Consider the following 25582-nt stretch of genomic DNA (forward strand, 5'->3'; position numbering starts at 1 on the left):
GACAGAATTTCCAGCTTAGCTTTCATGCTAAGCTGCCTCCTCTGGCACAGAAAGGGAAGCAGACCTTAGGACTACAGTTAAAATGATAGTGGAGCTGGCAGATGCAATTTTCATGTAAAAGGTTTTACAAGTTTTTCACGTGATGTCACACATCTGCTACTATAAAACATTACTTGTGTGCGATTCCAGAAAGTATGGAAAAGGCTGCACAATCTCTTCAATATAACATTTAGTGTAAAAGGAAAATCACATTCATTTCCTGGTTAATGGTGAGTATTTGTCATGATGTAGCAAGTTGGAAAGTGATTAGAGAGGATTTTAACTCAATACCCTATTATAAGACTATTTCTCTCTTTCATGCTTCTGAGTAATTTTCCACATTTTCCAGGAAAAAAAAAGTTTCTAACTTCAGAATTTTTTGAAAGTCAGCATACATGTAAAACATTTCTGCTTAGAAATAGACAAAAGGGTTGGGTGTGGTGGTGCACTCCTGTAATCCTAGATTTTCTAGAGGGGGAGGTGGGATCATAATGTGAGGCCAGCCTAGGCAAAAAAATGAGACCCTATTTAAAAATAATCTAAAGCCAAAAAAAGGCTGAGGTTGTGACTCAAGAGGAAGAGCACTTACCTAGCAAGTACCAGGTCCTGAGTTCAAACTCCAGTTTTTGCCAAAAAAGCAAAAAACTAAACACATGCACACACACAAGAATACCCATTAATTTTTCAAACTGTTTCAATTTTTTTCTCTAATTGTTAAAACTCAAACAACTTTTTATGCTTTTTCTTTTGGCAATACTGAGGTTTGAACTCAGGGCCTCATGCTTAGTAAACAGGTGTTCTACCACTTGAGTAACTCCACCAGCCCCCTTTTTATGCTTTTAAATAGCACAAAGAGATCATTTCCCCAACTTACAAATTCATATAAAAAAAGATGCTGGTGGTTATTCAGTGACTCTCTGATGTGAGCTCTATTCCTGCTAAGCAGCATTTGGACTTTATCACTTAGTGACCATACGTGTGAGCTGCAGTTGTACCGTGTGCACCCTACAGCTTCCAAGCTGTGAGACCTGGAGTAGGCAGGCTATGGAGAAGGTTGGGGAGAAGAAAGAAGCAAGAAGGTAGTGAAGAGGGGAGGAATGTCTATTGTGTAGTTACTATTATTATTCTAAGTGTTTTATAGGTTCCAGTTGATCTAAGCGTCCTATAAACCCTAATGGAGTCTCTATTATTCACCTCACTTTCTAGATGAGGAAACTGAGGTACAGATACTTCTGTAAATACTAAATAATAGATCCAGAATTTGAATGTAGGCAGTTTCATTCCAGAGTTGGTATTTGGCACTTAACATAGGTGTGTAATTAATGCTCAATAAGTGTTATTTTTAATCTTGTATTTCCAATAATATTGATAAACTTCTCTTTTTTGGCATCACTTGGCTTTTCAGTACTTTCATGATTACAATATACTCCAAAAAGTGAATAATTCTATAAAAAATTTATTTGGAAAGAAAGATATAACTTAATCTCATAGGTAGAATGTGCCACACTGACTAATAGCATTTCCTTAAAATTACTGATAATTCCACAGGCCATTGAAATTGAGGAAGGAATGACTGCAAGAGAGTAATGTTTCTGGGACTGCTGAAGGGCTTGAGTTCCCAGGGTACTTGTAGGAGAGTTACATTGTCTTGGTTATCTAGCCTACATGTCATCTTATGTACCAGGAATTTGTGATAAGAATAGTAGAAGTAAGCCTGCCATCGGTAGCTCATGCCTGTAATATTAGCTACTTGGGAGGCTGAGATTGGGATGATAAACCAATAGCTGGGTATGGTGACATATGCTTGTTATCCCAAGATACCTGGGAGGCTGTGATTAAGAGGATCACCGTTCCAAGCCAGTCAGATCAAGAAAAGTTTACAAGACTCCATTACAATGGAAAAAATGAGGCATGGTGGCATGTGCCTGATATCCCAGCTATGGCAGAAAGTTTATAATAAGAGGATTGAGGTCCAGGCCAGGTCAGGCCAAAGGCAAGACCCTATCCCTAAAACAACCAGAGTAAAAAGGGCTAGAGGCGTGGCATAAGCAGTAGGGTTCCTGCCTCACAAGTGCAAAGTGCCAGGTTCAAATTCCAGTACTGACCCCCCCCAAAAAATCGAAGAAATAATAATAAGTAAGGTACTATTTTAACTTTTTAAAAACTATCACAGATTTTTATTTGTGTGGAAATGTCTTTAGTTCTGCCCCATCTGTGAAGGAGGGCTTTGTCAGATCTGGAATTCACCAAACTCATTGGGTAAAGCCCTTCTCACTCCTATAGGGAGTTCTGATACAGTCCCTGAGTGGGCTCAGCCTCTGAATACTTTAACTTTTAATGTGCTTTTACATTCATCATCCCAGATGACGATCAGCACATTTGCAAATGAGGAAACCAGACTTCTGCTGCGAAGAGAAGTGTGCTCTCCAAAGGCATATGGCCAGGGAGACTGAAGCTATGCTGAGGCATGGACTTCTCATCAGAGCAGTTATGATTGTTAGAAGGTTGTTCAATTGTTATGCTTTACAGAGTACTTCTATTTATTGAACAAATACATGTAAATCACTAAGCTTTCAGTTCAGAGTTGAACAAAAGGAGTAAGGCTAGAAAAGTGTATATAAATATATATGTAGGTATATATAGATGTGTGTGTATGTATATGCCTTATCTCCAACCAAACTATAATCAGTTCTCCCTTCCTTCCTTCCTTCTCTTCCTTCCTTCCTTCTTTCCTTCCTTCTTTCCCTCCCTCTCTCCCTCCCTCCCTCCCTCCCTCCTTCCTTCCTTCCTTCCTTCCTTTCTTCCTTCTTTTCTTCCTTCTTCCCCTCCCTCTCTCCCTCCCTCCCTCCCTCCTTCCTTCCTTTCTTCCTTCCCTTCCTTCCTTCCTTCCTTCTTTTCTTCCTTCTTTCCCTCCCTCTCTCCCTCCCTCCCTCCTTCCTTCCTTTCTTCCTTCCTTCCTTTCTTCCTTTCCTTCCTTCCTTCCTTTTTTAACTAATGACATCTTTTTTTACTTTCCTCCAGCTGACCCATGCCAATTTTATGGCTTGTGGCATCAATTCTTTCAACCTAGAGAAAACTCATGAGACACAAGTCCCTAAGATCCCTGTGACAAATTAGCAGAGAGTCTCATAATTACACACACACTGTTTACACTACAGCAGCATTTCTGGCCATGTGGCCTCCTCTATACTGTTCACTCATGTTGAATAAATCTAACTGGCTATTGACTTACTTTCCTAGTACCACCCTTCAACTGCAGATCATTTGAAAGAGTTTCTCAAACATTTTTATACCATGATTCTTCAAAACAAAATGAAATATCATGTCCAATCTTACCCCTCACCAGTACCACCTGGTCACAATCTGCTTGGCATCCATCTACCCCTTCCACGAATTTAGAGGTCACTTTTCTTGCTGTGAGACCTTTTACCATCACTGGCTTATTCTAATGCAGTCAGCATTTGCTCCCTGTCCTGTTTACCCTGGCCCACCCCAAATATCTTTCCAACTAGATAGAAGAAAATTTGACTCTGTAATTAAATATACTTTTATTAGAGACTGTTTGATCTTATATACTGCATTACCTAAACAAATCAGCTGAGACCAAATTAAAAATGTTTTAGACACTCAGAGGTTTAAATTGGCTTAACTGCAAAGAGAACTTTACAAATAACAATGAATTATTGATTTCAGAGCTATGTATAAGGGGTATTTTTCATAAATATTTTTATAATTCTAATAAAGTGAGTTTTGTCATAGGTCAGAAGTAACCTGACAAAGGAACTATTACTGTTGCATCAACTTTTCTTAGCAAATATACTTACAAACAAAGATGATTATAACATAGTCACTTTTGTGGGGTTTTTGTTGTTGTTATTGTTGTTCACTCATTTGTTTTTAAGCATTTTTAGAACCTAACAAATTAAAATGGACCCTGGTTTGGGCACTTCTAGAGCATTATCCTAGGCAAGCAGCACAACAGCACTGTGCCAACACTGACAGTGCAAGGACAGGAAGAACATCCTAAAAACAGTCACATGTACTATATGTACATAGTCCCTCTGTCCTCATCATCCTAGGAAGAGGGGGCAGGATTGGTTACAACTGCAGACATCACCATGCTGCACATTCTCCCTCTGCTCTGTCTTTTCTGTAGGACTTTGAGAACTTGAGAATGGCCTTGTGAAAGGAGGCAGGAAAGATAGTCTAGACTTGGATCCTATTACTCAAGGAGCTGCAGGCAACTTTTGAGTTGGATGTGAGCTGCATGGGGAGTGGGAACCCTGCACTGAGAAGAGACCCTAAGAGCCTTCAGGGATGCTGTCCCTCCTACTGCAAGACAGACCCCTGTCCCAAGTAGCCTATAGAGAGACAACATAGATAGCCCCACTGCCATCTCTCTCTGGATGGCTCTGATCTCGTCGCCAAGCCGATGGTGTACAACAGTCAGATCATTACTATTCTATCATTAGCGAAACCGCTAGCTCTTCTACTCCATTGACTCTCCTCTCTCCACATTCAACGTGCCATGCTTCTTGTGCATGAACTGCAGGTGGTCTCATGTTAAGAGTCTGTATCATGACATACTTTGGAGTCCTTCTTAGTTTGAGATTAAGTTCTAAAGTTAGCACATGAAGTGAAAATTGCACCTACTCAAGATTGTCCTCAAAATTCCTCAGAATTTTCCACAGTCGTGCTGGAAAGTAGTGTGCTGAAACAAAACTGCTGTTTTTTAACTTTGATGTTGGAAAAGAACTCTTTCTGAAATTGAAGTAGTTGGCTGGCATTTGAGTCCTTTAGATCTTTAATAGATATGTAAGTAAAATCACATTCAGCATGAGGAGATGCTGGCATTATCAGGGTATGGGGCCACAGTCAAACCGAGGAAGCAGCAGACTGATGCCATTTCTAGGGCACCCTATAATTGAATAAAACAGATGACGGTCACCCTTAGTAGATAAAATGTAATGCCACTCACCCCCACATGAAAACTGTAATTTATCTCTTCCTTGATATGCCAATAATGGTTTTCAGAATTCCTTTTGTGTGTCAAGGACTGTGATGTTAATAATTGTCCTTTTTGCATCCGTGGTTTTGAATTTACAGGTTAGTGCAAAGTTACATTTAACCTCCCTGGCTTTTGTCTGTTAAATGAGTGGTTTGGGTTAGTTGATTGCTAAGGTCTGTTGTAGTTCAAGAAATATTCACTGCACCTTTTGCTGACATGGATAAACTTGGCTGTTTTCCTGTATTAAGCTTTATTATTTTCTCATTATGGCTACTGATAAAAGAATACTTAAAAATCTAAAGCTATTTACTTTCAATTGCTACTTTTTGTTTGGCTTGATGGTGATTTTTAACAGTTCCATCAGATGAGTTTTATAGAATGAGCCTTCCCAAAGTGGGGGGTTATTATAGTAGAATCTTTTGACCAAGCTATGGGAGAAAAATAGAAATGCGCCTGATATATAAAGATGTAAGAGTGACATTGAGATTGTCATTTAAAGGTCAGAAAGATAAAGAACACATTTTTAAACAAAAAGAGTAAGAACTGTATTCTTAACAACTGTCAGAATCGAATATGTTTGAAGGGAAAATAGTTTTCCATTTTTTCATAATAAAAAGTGACATCGTTAAACATTATTTATTACTAGTGATTACAGATGACTTCATGTTTAACTAGATGAAATTGTACTACAGTACACTCAACTAATGGCATAATAAAGATGGGTGAATCACAAAAAATTTTATCATCAAATTTCATGCTTAAATTCAATCTAGCTAAGTAAAATGAAATTCAGAATTGGCAAGAAAAAAATCTGTTTTGTGGCTAAGGTTAACGTAGACTACTAAAAGAAAAAGACAGGTTATTTGTTGTGATAAAACACTAGAGAATAGTTTTGCATAAAACTCATAGATGCAAGAAACTTATTAGATGTCTGATTTCTGAAAGCTTACTAAGTACCACCTTGAATTGATCATAATGTAAAGATCTTAGGTCAAATTTACATTAAACATTCACATATAGATGGTGCAGACTTCCCTTAATGTATTCTTACTTTACTTTGTCCAATTTTAACTGGACAAATTTTAAAAGTACTCACTTTTTTATCTGTATTTTCAGATAAATAAAATGATTAGATCTTTTTCTTTCTGCCATATTGCTTCGTAATTTAGTTTGGGCATTAATCTCACATGTAGATTATATCCTCCTTAGCAACTATTGGTCAACCCAGAGAAAAAATATTAATAATTACTGTCATTAGTATTATTATAATTAAAGACAGGGTCCGCTATGTAGCCCGGGCTTGCCTTGAACTTGCACTTTCCAAGTGCTGAAATTGCGGGCATGCATGACTTCATTGGACAAATAGTTTCCTTTATTAAGCACTTGGTGTGAATTAAGCATTTTGTAAAACTCATCCAATCATCATCACAATGCTTTATGGCAGACACTATTATTTCTATTTTCCAAACAGAGGAACTGAGACTTAAAGAAGCTAAGTCATCAAGCAAGTAGGTGATAGAATTGTAGCTCAGAACAGGGATTGAGAGACTTTACACTGTCCATATTTAAGTTAGACTTGACTCCCAGACCCTCCATATTCCAAATCTACTAAAATCAAATTAAACATATGCAATGCTTCAACTTTAAACATTTTCATATTTTTCATCTTGTTTGCTTCTCTAAACAGTGCTATGAAGTGAGTAATTTAGAAACATTAGGGAAATCTCTCAAAGATGGCAATTGGTAGATAAAATTTTCAAATGAAGTTTACCCCTCACCCAATGCTGATTTACTCTTTTTTTTTTCCTTTTATTATTCATATGTGCATACAAGGCTTGGTTCATTTCTCCCCCCTGCCCCCACCCCCCCCTTACCACCCACTCCGCCCCCTCCCTCTCCCCACCCTCAATATCCAGCAGAAACTATTTTGCCCTTATTTCTAATTTTGTTGTAGAGAGAGTATAAGCAATAATAGGAAGGAACAAGGGTTTTTGCTGGTTGAGATAAGGATAGCTATACAGGGAGTTGACTCACATTGATTTCCTGTGCGTGTGTGTTACCTTCTAGGTTAATTCTTTTTGATCTAACCTTTTCTCTAGTACCTGTTCCCCTTTTCCTATTGGCCTCAGTTGCTTTAAGGTATCTGCTTTAGTTTCTCTGCGTTAAGGGCAACAAATGCTAGCTAGTTTTTTAGGTGTCTTAACTATCCTCACCCCTCCCTTGTGTGCTCTCGCTTTTATCATGTGCTCATAGTCCAATCCCCTTGTTGTGTTTGCCCTTGATCTAATGTCCACGTATGAGGGAGAACATACGATTTTTGGTTTTTTGAGCCAGGCTAACCTCACTCAGAATGATGTTCTCCAATTCCATCCATTTACCAGCGAATGATAACATTTCGTTCTTCTTCATGGCTGCATAAAATTCCATTGTGTATAGATACCACATTTTCTTAATCCATTCGTCAGTGGTGGGGCATCTTGGCTGTTTCCATAACTTGGCTATTGTGAATAGTGCTGCAATAAACATGGATGTGCAGGTGCCTCTGGAGTAACAGTCTTTTGGGTATATCCCTAAGAGTGGTATTGCTGGATCAAATGGTAGATCGATGTCCAGCTTTTTAAGTAGTCTCCATATTTTTTTCCAGAGTGGTTGTACTAGTCTACATTCCCACCAACAGTGTAAGAGGGTTCCTTTTTCCCCGCATCCTCGCCAACATGATTTACTCTTAAAAAGAGGGAATCACAACTCAGACTCCTAAACGGCTTTCACTTGGGTGAGCCACAGTGGGTACATATGAGCTTGAGGATTCCAGAGAGTGTAGTGCTTCTTCCTTGTCTCTTTCCTCACAGCCCAGAGTCTGCTGGTGAATATAGGATGTGTGGCATGAGAAGCCTGCCACTTATAGGTAGCTTAATGTTAGTGTCAGGGGAAGAGTTCTCACCAGCCCTTGAGACTCTGCCCAGTTACCATACAAAGAAATCCTTACAAAAGAACATATTTCCATTTCTTATTGCATCACTAGACCTTAGCAGAATTCAACATGGCCTAGAACTCTGAGTGCTCTATTCAAACTTTGATCTAAGATACATATAGTTCAGCCGGGTACCGGTTATAATCCTAGTTACTCAGGAGGCAGAGATTAGGAGGATCACTGTTCAAAGCCAGCCCAGGCAAGACCCTAACTCGAAAAAACCCATCACAAAAACGGGGCTGACGGATGGAGTGGCTCAAGGCGTAGGCTCTGGGTTCAAGCCCCAGTACCACTTAAAAAAAGACAGACACAGTTCAGTTATTGTTGACTACCTCCATTGTCCCTCACATACCACTTTCATCTTACTCATAAACAACAGCTGAGCATCACCTTATATTATAATTGCCAGAGACATGGTCCATACTCAACTTCCAGATAAAGAGTTCAGGACATAACTGTTAAGAGTAGTCTGAAGGGATGATGAAAGACATCCCTTGAAAGAGATCCTTCTGGTTTAAATAAAACATTACATAAAGCCGGGTCTCCTAGTTCCTTGTTCTTATCCTTGTGACCATTTCATTTCTTACTTTTTCAATATACAAAACATATACACATATATACTTTCTACTGAAGCATATTTGCTCACTATTTCTATGTACATAACCCCCAAGTTCTTAAAAACTAAAATTATTAAATATATCAAAAATGTTCTGTGTTTACATGTTTTTGTCTTTGGAGTATCAGCAGGTCATTTACAATGTTGTAAAAGTTTGCAGTTTTGTAACAAAAACTGATAAAAAGAAACTAAGAATTGCTTTGCTAAAATATATTGCAAATTACCCAGCACAACCCATGGCTGCCCATACATAAGTAATTTCACTTGAGAAGTTAATGTATACTTGTAATGAGAACCATGTAAATCAATGTTCTTGAGTTATGCACTACACAGGGCTGGACTTGCTTCATGCATCTACTCCTTTGCATTTGATCTTCAGAAAATTGTTTACCCTCTCTGAGGAGCCTGTGAATTAAAAGCATGCAACCTGTGTGGCTGAGGGTTTGGCACAAAGTGTTCGATAGGTGAATGTTAGCTTCCACCCTTCTCTAACATGCACCATTCTCCCTGTAACCTCTTCTTTCTTTCCAAGGCTGGCATTCATTCTTCAAAGAACTGAACAGGAATTAATTAATGTTAAAAGTGTACAAAATTGGATGTTCTTCTCAAATATACAGCAGTATACCTTTCATCTTTATTTAAAGCTTCAGAATGAAAAACCCAAGTGCAGCCCAATGTGGGGGCATAAATTTGTATTTGGGGAAAGAACAAACAAGTTATTTGAAAATACATTTTCTATTACAGTTATATGAAATCATTATCTAGTCTGTATGAAGCTTTGATATTAAAGTAATAGTGTAATTTTAGACATGTGTGTTAATTATGCAAAATTTGGCAACAATACTTGTCCCAAATAAGCAAGTTATTAAATACAACCATGATGCAACTTATTGTCACCTTTCTTTGTTCTTGGTACTATGGAACCTTTATTCTTTGTTCTTACCACTTTTATTTCTTCCATACCCTTACTCTTTTCCCAGGGTACTTATCCTTCAGTATTATAACCTCCTGCTCACACCCCAGGCAGGAGTGTTACTTTCTGGTTACTTACTAGTAACAAGATTACTGAAAGACTGCACAGATTCTAAGCATCCAGGCAACAGATCTTTTCCTATCTAAAACTTGTCAACGTGTTTTTAAAAATTTTGTTTCTAGTCCCTCCTGCCTGCATCACCTACTAGCTTATAAAAGGAAGAGTTATATATTTGATTTCCCCTGGTATGTACAGTTATAAAGACCCAGTAGTCAAAAACAATACCTTTTTTTTTTTAAATCTTGTTCTCATCTCTGAATATTGGACTTGGAAACCTGAGGAGTTTGGATACTGTATGGAATTGCAGTTATCTTGCAATGTCAATGTCTGACCTGTTGACCTTCACAGTCTTCCCCAGTCTTGTCCATCTCTACTGTAACATTCTTTTCCTGGATCCCCCATCCCTAGTAATTCTAGACACCAGTGATGTTGCCTTCATGATTTCCCACTATTCTGAGTTCTGAGTATCCTTGGTAATTCTCTGGCTCTCCTTGGAGTCAGGCCCCAAAGTATTTTTCTGTCCCCAGTTGTATATGTCATTTTTTTGGTGTTCAGTGGACCTATGTTATACTGTGACTTCACATTTTAACAATTCAAAAAAATTTCTTGGTGATACTGGGATTTTTAACTCAGGGCTTTACGCTTGCTAAACATGTGCTCTACTGCTTGAGCCACACCCCCAGCCCTTTTTGCTCAGGTTATTTTGGAGATAGGGTCTTGCTTTTTGCCCAGGCCAGCCTGGACCACGATCCTCCTCTTCCTGCCATCGCTAGGATGACAAGTGCATGCCATTACACCTAATGTTTTCCATTGAGACGGGGCCTTGCAAACTTTTTTTTGCCCAGACTGGCCTGGAACCACAATCCTCCTAATCTCAGCCTCCCAAGTAGTTAGCATTGAAGGCATAAATAAGTCTCCAGTGCCTGAACAATTCAAATAATTTATTAAACAATAACAATCCATTTCAGTATAAAGCATATTACAAGTCTCACCATTCTCAACCATTGCTGAACACCAAAATAGTTATTTCCTTGGATGATATGATTCTGTACTCACGGAACATTTCTTCATCCTCATACCCCAAGTAAGAACAGTATCTAGTACATTGGAGGTATCCAGGCAATGATGCTGAAATGATTGAGAATTCTAGGGGTCACCACAACTTTCCTATTTGATTGACGCAGTGAAACTCATCTTACAATCTTCCCAAGCTCAGGAATGTAGATGGAGATTTTCAAAATTATTGTAGTTCATTTGACTTAAAGTCACAATGAAAATATGGAGATCCTTAACTACTCTTTCGGTCTAGTAACTGCATCAGCTTCTGAACACCTCTTACTCCGATACCACTTCACCACACAGGCATATGCATGCACGTGTGCACCAGCCCTATATTCCAGCTGAACACCTTTATATGTACCATCCTCTTCCTAAGTTCCCCCTTTTTCTACCTGGCACAATGTGTTCATCTTTGTAGAATCTACTGAAGTGTCTCTTCTTTTATGAGACTTTCCCTGGACCATTAGTCTAATTGTCTTTTTTTCCTTTAAGTACTCACTTTGTACATATAAACTTCCACACTTTTTGCCTTGCATTATGTTTTTCTGGCCAGTTGTAGAGTGACCCAGTATTGCTCATATTTTAAAGCTGAAAAACCTACATCTTGGGATACTCCTTAACCTAGGCAAATGATGGCCATCCAACTGTGTGTCTCCCCCACTGGAGTGGAACCCGCTGAGGAAGGGGTTATATTATATTCATCGTTGTGTCCCAGTATCTAGTATACTGATGGATTAATTAATGAATTTATATATGAGACTTAGGACTGAACCATTTAGTCAGGGCTAGCAGATGCAAGTGGAGGAAGACATTAATCTTACTTCTAATACTGAAAGATCTTGAACCACTGCAGTCTTTTACTTTCCTATTATATAAATCTCATTCTGTCTCTAATGCTATAACCCACTACTTTTTATCTAGAAGCAAGAGACTGGAAACATCTTTGAAAACAATGATTTCTTCCTGCAATCAGCAGTGACTTTTAGAGAGATGTTTTATAGGAGTGAGAAGGCATGGATAGAAAACATTTTTAATGCCTAGTGGCTCTAATTTTTTTTTTTTTTTTGGAATTGAGTCTGTGTATCTTGTAGGTCCTGAGGACTTCATGGCATGATTGACAGTATACACAGCCATGTCTGTTAGAAAAAAAATACCAGATTTTCCATGCAATTAATGAATAGTAATACCTTAGTGATAAATCCCTCTTATATGTAAAAGATATATTGCAGAACAGTGTCTTAAAAAATAGCTTAGCATTACTACGGAGAGAAGGAAGAGAGCTCATTTACATGAAAATATACATTTGGGGAAACAGCCTTTTGTGGAGTAGAGGATGGACTAGGTTTTGAGTTTCAGTGTCAGTCCAAGGAGACTCTTCTCAGTGGACCATGATTCTACCTCCCACATGGTCACTACAGACCCAAAGGCTACCCCTGCATGACCAGGAAGAGCAGGAGAAAGTAAGATGTTAATGACTCAGGTCTTCCCGCTTATATTCACAAAGCAACCTCACATTCCCCCAGGTACAGTAGGGAAAAATGAATGGACATTTATAGGAAGGAAATTATCACTTAAGTGTTAGAATTGGGAAGAAGTCTTTCAAGATGTGGTATTCAATTACTCTGTTTAAAAAAAAAATGCTCCAAGTAAAATAGATTCAATTTGTCCATTCATCCAAAGCTCATATTTTAAAATAAGTTGTGGTTAAGACATTAAGCTTTAATCTAGTACTTTTAAATTTTAACTTTTTAAAGGACTATAAGGCATGAGTTGTTTTATGTAAGCCCTATTTTATAATTCTTTTTTTTGTTCTTGTTTTCTCTCCCCTGACAGACTACATGCCTGATTAATCCTTGTCCCTGCCCACAGCCTTACCATAGTGCCTGGCAAAGAGAGTTTGAGAAATCAGTATTTGATGAATCATGATAGTTAGCATTTATTGAGTACTTCACACCCAGGCACTATGGTTTACTCATTTTAACTTTTCAATATACACAGCAACTCTGTAAGGATGCTATTATTTTTATCCAGACTTACAGTTAAAAAAAATTCTGAAGCACAAAGAGCATAAATTATGTCCCCAAGATCATACACCGTGGACATGAAGGGATCTGGATGTGAAATCGAGCAACAAGACTGCAGAGACCAACCTCCTAATTACACTACACCGCCCTCTGTGACAAGGGCTTCTCTTGTGGGCTTATTATCCTCTACCAGTTGTCCAAAGCATGAAGTAAATTTTATTCCATTTGAAGTTTTTTTTTATTCCATTTACCCAAACTTGATGGGAGTGAAAATGTCATGGAGTCTCTTGAGACCTACATGACTATGGGTACAGCTTAGACAGGGTGGGGTGGGGGTGGGAGATGCACAATGTATCTGTTTGGCCAGAGTAGCTGCAGTCCAGGGATTCAGATGGGAGGTGATAATAAGTGGGGACTCAGAACTGGAGTCAGTGAAAACTTAGGTAATCCCACGAAAATAAGAAATTCACTCTCTGGGTCCATTCCGGAAGTACCAAGCAAAGCAACTTTGCAGAGAAGGGGTGGCATGCTAAGATGCAAGACCAAACTCCAAGCCAGTCTTCCGAATCCTGATGAGGAGTGGCTGGCTCCTGAAAGCTCCCACACTTCATCGCTAAGGTGGTACTTTTCCATCTGACCATATTTCTATTGTAGCACAAGAGAGCAGCTGCAAGTTATCAGTTCCTCACATCCTAACATTTTATCACCAAAGTGGGATGACTTTTTCTCCTATCACTAGACTATCTAGAAAGATTCTCTACTTTGAGGGATTCCAATAGTGTTTACCCAAATGCTGAATGGTTGTATCACATGTGCTGCCCTAAGTTTCACATTGAGTTTAACTGTCACAGTGTGTATTTCATGAGACAGTGAGCCTGGAAAACAGTGATATCCATTACCTTTCATGCATACCTGACTCCATCTATGCATTTATTCAACAAGCGTTTTCTGAGTACTGACTACCTCATGCCTTGGAGTAATTAGTGCAGTCACCTTGACCATATTAGAAACATTTTACCTGTAGTACAACCTTCACTTGAAAGCTGCTGTGTTCCCTCTTCCACATTGACACAAAGATTTAGTCCTAAATTATCAGCTGAAGTCAAGATGGTATGATAGTGGCCAGTAGGTACAAAATTGACACTCATAGCTATTCACTAAAAGCGCCTGTCTCCAAAACCCGGGAGAAGCAAGGTGGGACATGAGCTGGATAAAGAGGGAACACTGGTGGCAAGTCAGTTAATGGCCTCAGTATGGATTTCTTTCCTCCATTTCCACCTCCAGTAAAGAACAAGGTGGTCTAACAAGATCCTGACCTGGGACTACCTCTAGCATTGTATCATCTAATCTGCTACAAATCCTTTCTTCCCTCTGTGTGTGTCTGAAACTTCCATTTTATACTACTCTGAAGTGGGAAGGAAGAGAGGGGAGGAGAGTGAATGGGAAGGAAGGAGAGAGAGATTGAAAAGAGATTTCCACATTATTCTTACCAGGCAAGAAGTTTCTCAGCTTCTTGTTCTGGAGAGTACAACCTTAGCTTCACATTGGATTTACTTTACCTTCGAAGCTTTATTTTAGGGTGCCAATATTTGTATCACATTCTAGATTAGAAGTCAATTGAATTTTAAGGTGGGCCTGAGTCATCCAGGTTTTTGTTTAAGTTCCTCAGATACATCCAGACTTTCAAAGCACTGCCATATAGGAACTTATTGTAAGTTTCTATCCCACAGTCAGAGGTGGGACAGAATGGAAAGATAAAGAAAGAAGGTAATAGAATCTCACTGTTGAAAATCCTGGTCCCTTTGCCATCCTCCATGGAAGCTTATCCAATCAATGGTCTTCCCTTTCTGTGAGGGAAAATGAAGTTGTTATGATAAGCCCACCTATGGCTCTTACGCTCTTAACTTTTAATATCTAAAGAGTCTCTTAGTAAAATATGACAGAAACTGGATATAATTAAAGAGTAAGAGCTCTTGGTTTGTATGGAAACTAGATGAAGTAGCCAGTACTTATGTCACAGAGCCCAAATAATGAGGAAGAGGATGACTTTTGTCTTTCACATCCTTTGTACACAAAGGAAGACAAGACATTTCTATTCAGCTACTCTATATTTCTTTGTGACGAGTCTTTTCAGAGCTTGGGAGCATGTTAGGCTTTAAATGAATGTCTTTATTTGTGACAATGTAAGTGTTCTGTAGCAATTAATGTAGGGTAGCAAAGCCACACCCAGCTTCCACTATTTGTGGGGTACAAGGCATGCCAAATTAGTTTGTTGGTATTTTCAATCTCCATGAATTCTAGAAACTCACTTGGATGGTTAGTGGAATATTTTCAACATAGTGTCCATAAAGCAGGTTGCTACACATTGATTTTCTAAGGAAATAATTGCATGCAAGTGATAAGTTGGAAGAACCCTATTGTATATATACATGAATCCTGAAGAGTTTTTATTATGTATTTTCTAGGGATAAAGTTATGCATATGATGAGCAGTAACATAGCAAAACAGAAATAGGACGGATAGGAAATGATAAAAACTCAGTACATTTCAATGATATTTCTTGTTCTTTTGAAGTTTCTAACATAATATTTGAAAACAAAAGTCTTAACATATTCATCACTTAGTTATATAATGAAAAATATTTGCTTTCACTGTGTTAGATGTTTGATATACAAAGATGATCCTGGCATAGAGACCACAATGTAGGGAAGGAAATAAACATGAAAACTGTGATGAGGTGGTCACAACCCATGCAATTCACTATTATGAAATTATCCCTTAGGATGCTGTAATGCTATATCCCAGAAAACTCTTTAAGACTTAGAGAGAAATGCCTCACAAGATTAGAAACAGGAATATTATGTCTTTATGAACAAATGGGTTGGGTTTATCGTAAGTATTCTAAACAGTATAACTGTTTTCTGTCTTTTATTGAATAGTTTGAAAGCTCAAAGCTAATTTGCAACACAACTCTGGTAGCCAAATAGGACCATATATTTTCAGTTTTGTCTGTTTACCATCCACCTAGATTCAAGTAAGTTTAAAGTTACCTAATAACTGAGAAAAGTAGAGAGGCCTTAAACTCTAGCCCTTCTGAAACAGAGCAGCACCATCAGAGTTTATAGTGAGAAAACTTTGAAAGCTCACGTGCCATCTTTCACTGCACACTGAAGCAGTGCTGGCTCCTGGGTACACAAGACCATTACAGTAGCACTTTATTTCTAGTGGAAAATAATTTTCATACTTCGAAGTCCTACAGTGGGTTTCATTGATAAAGAACACTGTTATAAATAGCACTTGTTTCATAAACAACACCAGAGGTGATCGGGGCAAGGTCCTTGTGCTTTATGGTCCCCCAGTAAAGACTTTCTTGATGGTGGTGATGAAAATAATGCTAGTGACAATTAAGATGATAAGAATGGTGATAACAACTACTACTAGTTATTAAGCACTTCTATGCTCAAAACCACTAATATTAACCATCATTTAATCCTTACAACGACCCAAAAGGAAGACAATATCACACCCATTTTACAGATTAAGTCACTAAGACTCAGGCTTAATAACTTATCCAAGATCATACAGCCAATCAAGTGGTAAGGCTGGAATTTGAATATGAGACTCTGCAGCAGCTGTCCTGCTCTGTCTTCCACAAGGAAAGAATGAGACATTTACCATTGTCTTGCTGTGTTCCCAGCAACCACTTTTCTGTCTCTCCAAATATTATCTGATTTGTAATAATAGAAAATTGGTTCACATTTTCTTTTTTAATCTGCTCTCTTTTCTGATGTATACTTTTAGAAGACATAATAAATGATTTGTGAGTATGTATATGTGTTTGTTAAAAATAAGTATTTGCCACTGTGAAATCATAAAGTGGAAAGAGAAGGTACCTAGATAAGAGATTCATTATTGAAATAGACATAATGTTTAAATTCAAGAATTTTTACTTATGAGGCATGTGTTTAGAACATGTCACTAAACCTCTCCGTGTGTCAGTCTTGTTGCCTTTAAGATGGGAATAATTAGAATTTAAGGCTGTGTTGATCTGAAGATTTAACAGAGGAATATTATGTAAAATAACTGGTGCAGAGTTAAATACTTAACAATTATCAGTTCCTCTTTTAACACCCCTCTTTCTTTTTCATGCTTTCATAGCCTAATCCTGTTTATACAGTGTCAGCCCCTGCTGGGCGTTTATGTCTAGAGAAAGAATGATATGGCCACTAGCACTAGGCAGGATAGTTACTTCCTACTCTTGGCCCTGACAAAGAATTCTGAATTTCAAGCAGCCTGTTATAGGAGTGCTTAGTTTTCTAATACCAGGAGACTTTGGTTGTATGGGCCACAGTTGGTTCCAGCCCCTCTATATCTGATATCTACAAGTTATTAGTGACTTGATCACACATATATAACATGTATGCTCTATTCCATACTGATTTCAGCATCAGCCATCCTATATAGGTATTGTATAACTTTCATAATTATTCTTGGGAATCTTTGTCGTGGATCCAGGCCTTTCAATCCAGGTCTGACAGTTAAAAAGTCTGCACTCTGGTTCTAGACCACCTGTGAACACGTCTATTTCTCCTGTTGGACTGAGGAACTATGAAAAACTTAGTTGATATTGTTCTCATCAGCCCAATTCAGCATGAATTTCATTTGTTGCCCATTTGTTTTAAGGCATCAGACTCATCTCAAACTAACACAGTAGAACAGAAAGCAAGTGCGTATTCTGGTTCCTTGAGCTGAATCCTGTATGAGGTAAATGCAATAACATGATAGATTACCAAGAGTTCTGCATGTGTCACAGAAATGCATATTGTACACAGGACAACGCCATCAGAAGCCTGACTCGTGCTGGGTGAAGCCCTTGGCTGTAATCAGATTACATGTCCCTTAATTACCTGCTCTCTGGAGAGCCGTACACATGTTCTCTTAAATGTCTTTGCCCCACTGTTATTCTAATTTGAAACTTTCTTTTTTAGCCACATAAATAGAAGAACACAGTTTGAAAACCCTGTCCTGGAAGCCAAAAGGAAGCTACAGCAGCATAACATGCTCCACCCAGAACTTGGAACAAAGCCCCTGCAGGCCCCAGGTTTCCGAGGTACTGTGCCATGTCAGCGTCAGTGTCACCAGGGGAAGGTTATCTGACAAACTGCTCTTCCTATGCTGGGACTGTTTCAAATTATTGACTTGCTTTCCTCAAACCCTTCTATTAGCTTTTGCTCGGTGTTTGCATTGTTTCTAAACTAATGCATTCAGCAACCACAGATTATGCGAAAGCCCCAGGCAGTACCTCATAGGAATTTCCAGAGTGTTGCCAGGTGGAAATTAATGGGTTTTGACAGTGGTACTGTACACTGCAGAAATTCGTAGAGACTCATAAGTTTGTCCTCTAACGACTGAGCATAAGAATGACACTTGTTCTCCTTTGTGACAGTAGACAACACCTCATCACCATTACCTAGGCCCAAATCTGTCTGTCCCTGCACTGCCCCAGTGAGGTCGCACAGCATGAATGGCTTGTCTTACTATCAGCGTGACCTTGGGGGGAGGCCCCGGCCGTTCGGTATGTCGCAAGGCTGCTTGTGGACATGACTGTATCTGGGAGCCATGTAGTGGAATGAGTAGCTGCACAAACTTCTTGTCTTGTGGGCTTTTCTACCCATAAATAAAAAGCATAGAAGATGCTTTCTCATCAAGAGCCAGACTTGCCTGCTCTCAGGCTCCCTTCACACCACTGAGGCCCAAGGGAATGAATGTAAAGGTCCCTGCTTGTGAGCATGACTTTGATAAACATAAGTGAGAAGACTTTACATCGGACTTTTTTGCTTATATTTTAAAGAACCTATTTTTAATAAAGGGACAGGTAATACGAAAGTGGATTAAGTAAAACTCCATTATGATATTTCATCCAAAATGTAACAAAGTATCATACTAAATAAGTAACTGTGTTGTCGCTTACAGTTTGGCTATTATGAAGATCAAATCCCCTTCACTTAAACTGTAACAATTTTGCAAAGTGTTACATAAAATAGTTCTCTGAGGTGAAATTTAAAGGAGACACTAATTCCGTTTCCTAGTTTAACTATTATTTTTAAAGCATTTAATAAGCTTAGAAATATATTTATTACAGGTCATAAAATATATTTATTACGGATCAGAAAGCCAATTATAAAACAAAGTCATGATGGGCAAACTATGAGTGGCTTCAAATTCTATTCCTATTATTGAGGCATATGACTTGAGTGTGTCAGCATATTGTTAAAAAATGTCTTATCTTTACATTCATAATTGTACCTAGAAATATTGGCTTGCCTTTTGCTTACATTTTAGGGTATACTGAACACTACTGCATCAATAGAAATTTGTTTATTTAGCTATCTTTGTAGCATCTCACAATATAAGGATGTAAACAAACACTAACTCAGTCCCACATTCAGGCATTCTTCCTAAACCAATTGGGCCTTTGGATATGTGACCACAGTCTACTGTTTCTCCATTGGTGACATCTACTCAGGCTTACATGTTGTGCTGTTATTCTCTTTAAAAAGATTTTCAAAGTCCATTGCAGTTTTCTACCCCTATTTCTCCAGGGTTCTATGCAGGTCCACCCACTCACACATACCTCCTACCTGAGGTCTTTAGTAACTAGAGCTCATCTAGATATGAGGCTACATAGTTTGGGCTCCTGTCCTTTTTATCTGAAGGCTCTGGCAGCCTGTTAATACAGCCCTTTTTAAGCACAGGAAGGCTAACGTTGACTAAAATGTGCTCTCCAAACCAAACAGCCTTTTTACCTTTCCTGGATGCTTGGGACTTTGCTCCTCTTGCAGTCACCACCTGCTTGCCTTATTATACATGACCCCCACCTCTACCCCTGGGATTCTGCTCATTGGCTGTCTTTCTCTTGTCTGAGAACTTGCTTTAAACATGCTTTTTCTCTTTTTTAACTTATATTGGCCAATGTAGAAAAACCACTCTTCACCCGGGATGCATCCCAGTTAAAGGGAACGTTCCTCAGCACCACCCTAAAAAAGAGCAACATGGGGTTTGGATTTACCATCATTGGTGGAGATGAGCCCGATGAGTTTCTGCAGGTGAAAAGTGTGATTCCAGATGGGCCTGCTGCACAGGATGGGAAAATGGAAACAGGTAGGCTCCTTAATGCTTGAGAAAATTGTTTTACAGCATTATTTTTCTAAAGACAAATATATAGAGCTTTTGTGTTTTTAATTCCAAAACCAAAGGTCACTTTAGTTTAGGAAAAGTGAAATTCTGTTTCCCCACATTTAAGATTATCAAGTTGAAATAATTTGGGAACAACTGCAAATACTATTTTTTGTCTCCTTTCCTGGATCCAGGGGACCCTTGAGATTGACACTTTTCTCATTTATCTCTAGAGCTCCTTCTTTGGGATGTGATTAACGTTTCATACTTTTCTAACTTATATTCAGCCACTGGTATTTTAAAATCTATATTAATCTGGTAATATTCTCATGCTAAATTGCCCAGTTAGATATTTAAATATTTTCTCATGGAGAAAAATTTTATATGGTCCCATGTAATGTTTTAGTGCATGAGCTTTTTCCAGTCCTTACAAATTAATTGTCATATGTGATTACTTAGATGTCTATCTAATTTATAATTGAAGTTCATTTCACATGAAAATACAAAAGCAAATAATTAAGGCAGGAAAATGTGAATGATGAGAAGTGCACAGAATAGAGGAAAAGTAATGAATGAGGCCTGAGTTCACAGTATGATTTTAAATTCTCCTACCAAGTCCATGACTTTGAATGAGTCCATAACTTATAAATATTAATTTCCTTATCTGAAATAAATGAAGAAGTTAAATTTGATCGTGTGTAGTTAAAAAGCTGATTTAAGAATTTTGTAGTGTTATTTTTTATGGAGCCTTAGAGACATTAAAAGTATTGTAATTATATCTCCAAAGAAACATAATCTATCACCATTTTCATATTGATTCAACTTACAGTATCAGCTTTCTCAAATCGTGGATGCTAGTTGGCACACAAATTAGAGAATTACTTTGGGGGGAAAAGTCCTGCCACTGATACGACCTGACTGTTTATAAATTATTCTTCCATGAGCTTTAAAGGTGTTTGCAAATGGTGAAACAACATAAAATTTAGATCTTCATTTGACATTTTTAATTTTAAAAAATAGCCAGTGCTATATTGTCATTTATTAAATAGTTTTTGTGTAAGTAACTTTGTCCAAGATTCCCTTGTTGGGAATATTTGTCACTGCCACTCACTTGTGAGTATTAATGCATATAATAGATGTTACATCTCCCTAAAGATGGTGATGAAGTTTCAAAATTAGCTCACCACATTTTGCAAACACTGCTGCTGAAATGATCATGTGTAAAGGATTTCCTACCAGAGTTAATTAGAGTGTCCACCATCACTGTTTTATAGGCACCTACATCTTCAAAGTCACAAACATCAAATAGCTCAATTTAAAATAGTCTTACTGACTACCATTAGGATAAAGGGAAATCATGGGAATAATATCATTTTAGCAGAGGGGAAAAGGATCCCCAGAGCTTGTGAACTTCGGTGATACAGTTCATAAATCCATTTCTTTTTGTGAGAAAGACCCTAGTTACTTTTCTCTGATTCAGCCCTGTACTCCATCTTTCAAAACTAGAAAAGGCTTCTTTCAGAGTAAACTTAAAGACAAAATAAAGTAAAAATACACGCACAGAAAATCCTTTTCTTTTCTTACTCATTTTACTAATTTGCCTTACCCACACAGTCTGTTATCCTTATTCAACAACAAAGCCAAATTTTATTTAGAATTTAGCAGATTTTCTCCACTTAAGAAAATCACAAAATGAGAACTGTTAAAACTGTTCTAAGAATGAAGGAAGGAGAGATAAAGGAGAATGATGGAAGGGGTGAATTCAAACTATGATGTATTCTAAGAATTTTTGTAAATGTACCCCCAGTACAAAATAATATGATAATATAAATTTTAAAACTTATACAGAAAATCACAAAGCAATTCCTAAGGGAAGAGAAGAGAGCCAAGGATGTATGTCAACTACTGTCTCCTATTCAGTCATATCTTTGTGTACCTCCCTTTCAGAGTCTGTGCACCAGGGCTGCAAGGATAGAGATGACTTGGCTGTCATCTAAGAGGGCTCTGAGACAAATGAACACGCAATTACAAAACAATATGCTGAGTCTAAAATACCATGATGAGCACAAAGTCAGGAAGGTGGAGGAGTGAGCATCAGATATTTTTAGAAAGAAAAGTGTGTGGCTAACTATATAATTTTATTAAGCTTTTATAGGAGTGGCAATTTCCTCATTAGAAAACATGTCCATAAAAACAAAATACAATGCTTATTAAATATTCAAAAACTTGTAATAGTTTACTTCTAATTGAGAAATGATTTAAAAACAAAAGTAAACACATTTATGTGATATTCCACAAGTTACAATAGAGGGAATGGCATTTCAGATCTGTTCAGCAAAGACTTAGTGAATATCTGATTGTACTGGACATTCTGCTAATTAATAGTGATACAAAAATAAAGAGACAAATGTTTCTATACTCAAGAAGTTTGCAGCGTAGATATAATGTGTTACTCTATATTTATTTCAATGCAATAATAAAATTCTGTACTTAAGTATATAAATAGTTCAGAGGGAAAGGATCAATTTGGGGAGGAGATGCTGAGGGAAATCAGCATAGAGAAGATGAGGTCAGGTGGAGTTTTGAATGACAAGTTGACATTTGCTAGATTGACACCTGAGGAGGGCTACCAGGAGAGACAATAGCACAGGCAAAAGGACAGGGGTGGGAAAGACTAGAAAAGAGGTTTCTATGCCATCACAATGTGTAGGATTATTTCATCACCAGTGTGTTTATGGGGAAGTGTACAATAAAAGGATAATCACAGGAAAAGATTAACTATTTATACTTGTACCAAGCATCAAAGAACAATATTTAGTCATATATCATAAAAATTTTTAAATCATAAATACATGTAAACCTATACCTAACACTGTTCTCATATAAATTTTTAACGAATTATAAATAAAGCTTTATTCTATGACTGATATTTTGTATCTTTATGTATCACTAGAATCTAAACTATTGCTGGGGAAATAGCAGGTGCTTAATAAGTATATGGATGGATGGATGGATGGATGGATATCTTATAAATGAAGAAGTGGTCCATGATGTTGGATAAGATGGCTAACTATTGGAACAAAAACAAACCTGCTTTTTAGTCTCTGGATAAAATTTTAAAAACAATTACATATTAGGACCAAAATTATTTTCCTTTTCCTTGTAATGAATTCATATATAAAATAAACTTCAAGAATTAACAAAAATAATAGATACTGCAGCCAGGAAAAAATTTATCACTATTTAAAAACTGAGCAGTCTCATTTGACATTGAAATACACATAAAAATATTTTAATAGAGGTTTCCATTTTTAGGTCATCTGTAATTTAGGGGAAAAGCATGTCAATGGTCTATGTGAACACAAAGGAAAATCTACTGTAGATTGGCCAAAAAGTTGACTCAGAGCCCTGCGCCAGAGCAACAAGGACGTGTGGGAAATTCTTTTTTCCTCACACTGACTCCAGGGAAGGGATAAAGGACAGGAAAAAGCAAGGGCAATGTGCCTCTGGCTGCTTTTTGACAACTAATTGAGCCAATTCCCAGTGGTTCTATAATGTCACCGAAGAAGGTTTCTCAGGAGAAATTACCCTGATGCCCAGAAACCATCCAAATTCTGATTATTAAGTATTCTATACATCTAAGAGATCAGGCACCAGAGACCCTGTTAACATTTTTTAAGTGTTTTAAATATCAAGCTTGATGTAACATGACTTACATAGAATCCACAGTCTGAAAGACATGTATCTAACATCCTTCAATTAAAAAGCTTTCTTTGTTGCAGTGTTGCAGTGTTTCACATTTCCGCCCCCCCCCCCCCAGGCTAATTCTTGAATCAAGGCTTATGGTTTTCAGCATACTTAAGAGGGAAAAAGTTCTCCCATAAACAAGAATAGAATTATGAAGTCACAATTTGTCAGTTTTTATTTGTCCTCTTAAAATGTTTACTCATTTTATTAATCTAATCACAAGAAAGTACCCTAAAGGATGGGTGTCCTAGCATTCTTTAGCCCCTGGCATTTCTTCTTCATTTGAGAAGATCAGTTGCTACCCCAATGTCTGTGTTCCTAAAATTAGGAGTAAAAGACACTGTCAAAATCACAAGGTAAACTCTGTAAAACTGCAGATTGCACTGCCCTAGAACTATGGAGTCCAGATTTCAGGACATGGTGTCTGGGAATGTGCACTACATACTTTTAAATATTTTAGTGTGAAAGCAAGACATGGACGTGGTATTAGCATGAAGTATTTGTAATGCATAAACTATTTCTTGCCCTGCTCCTCTACCCTCTATACTCACATTCCATACACAATTAATTACTTTGTATTCTTTCAGATGTTTGTTTTGGTAGACACCTTCACACTTTTACTTAATTCTGCTTATACACAGTTGTACTGACTTAACAGGTTAGACTTGACATAAGCTTACTTACTTCATTTAAGGAAGAAATGAAGCTTTAGCCTTCTTATACCCCATCTGCCCTCCCATGATCTCTCAGAAGTTTTACAACCGATTTTAGTAAACATTTGTGCAGTTTTTGCCTTATCATGGCCTTGCAAATTTGTGCATTGAATCCAGCAATATATCATAAATACACTGCTTCCCTTATACACCTTGTGGAGTTTAACACTTGCATTTTTTTTACTGCAATAGCTTTCTTACAATAATCCTATTTTTCCCCCAAAAGCACCATCAGGTTTGGTACTTTTGAGGGTCTCCTTTTTTTTTCCAGTAGCACATTTTTTTAGTACTGATCATCCTATGTGAGCTGGTTGTGTAGATGATGCTTGGGGGCTTTCCATTATGTCTCTCACAAACACAGTGCACTGTTACCCATAACATCATCCTCTTCATTCTTGTATTGTCATTTCCCTAGAGCATAGTCCTCTTGTGTTTTGTAATCCTACATTGCCCATATTTAAATGTGAAATAGCAAAGAGTCATTTGGAATAACTTCTGTAGCAGAATTTGAATATGTTATAAGGAAGGGGTAGAATGTGAAAGTCTATTCTATTCTATAGAGATTTTTATTTACCCATTTAAAATGAAAAGACACCTATATTCTCTAATTTGAGGTACATGGTAGGAGTTGGGCACACATGTGTGTTATAGGTCAGATCTTCACTATACTCAGATCAGATGTTTCCTAATCCCTAGCCTTTCTGGGTTTCTGTGGAGCAACTGAGAGTCCATTTTGTCCATGAAACATACTAGAACAAAAGTCCACAAACTCTCTCTATGAAGAGCTAAGTATGGCTCGTCAGCACTCATTTACCTTGTTGCTTGGACTCTTTGCATATGAAAAACCAGTGTTATATTTGTTTTGAGTTTCTCTTATACTTGGGATAATACGTTTGGAAGGAAATGAAAACTTTGCCTTCTGACTTCATTTCCTTCTTGATCACTGAACACTAACAATTCTGAAACTGCTTAGTCAATTGGTTGTTTTCCTTAAGTGCAAAAATAAAGTAAAATGTAGCAGTGAAAACAAAGAGCCAAATATAAATAGTTTAGGCTTTGTCAGTCAGGGGCCCCTGTCATTAAATTTGCCATTGTGAAAGTAGCCCTAGACAACACACGAACAAGTAAATATGCTCGTGTGTTCATGTCTATGGCTGTGTTCCAATAAAATTTTATTTACAAATCCAGGTGACAGA

General features: G+C 37.6%; 1 protein-coding gene across 6 annotated transcripts in view; it reads left to right on the top strand.

The window, feature by feature from the left end:
• Positions 1-25582, top strand: part of Magi2 (membrane associated guanylate kinase, WW and PDZ domain containing 2) — a 1413820-nt gene that overhangs the window by 1060766 nt on the left and 327472 nt on the right. For all 6 annotated transcript variants that reach the window (XM_074064888.1, XM_074064889.1, XM_074064891.1 and 3 more), the window contains exons 8-9: positions 17739-17860; positions 19729-19911. In XM_074064888.1, the coding sequence (XP_073920989.1) occupies positions 17739-17860; positions 19729-19911 (305 nt within the window). The remainder of the gene's footprint in view (positions 1-17738; positions 17861-19728; positions 19912-25582) is intronic.

This window comes from Castor canadensis, chromosome 2 (assembly GCF_047511655.1).
Source record: "Castor canadensis chromosome 2, mCasCan1.hap1v2, whole genome shotgun sequence".
NCBI lineage: Eukaryota > Metazoa > Chordata > Mammalia > Rodentia > Castoridae > Castor > Castor canadensis.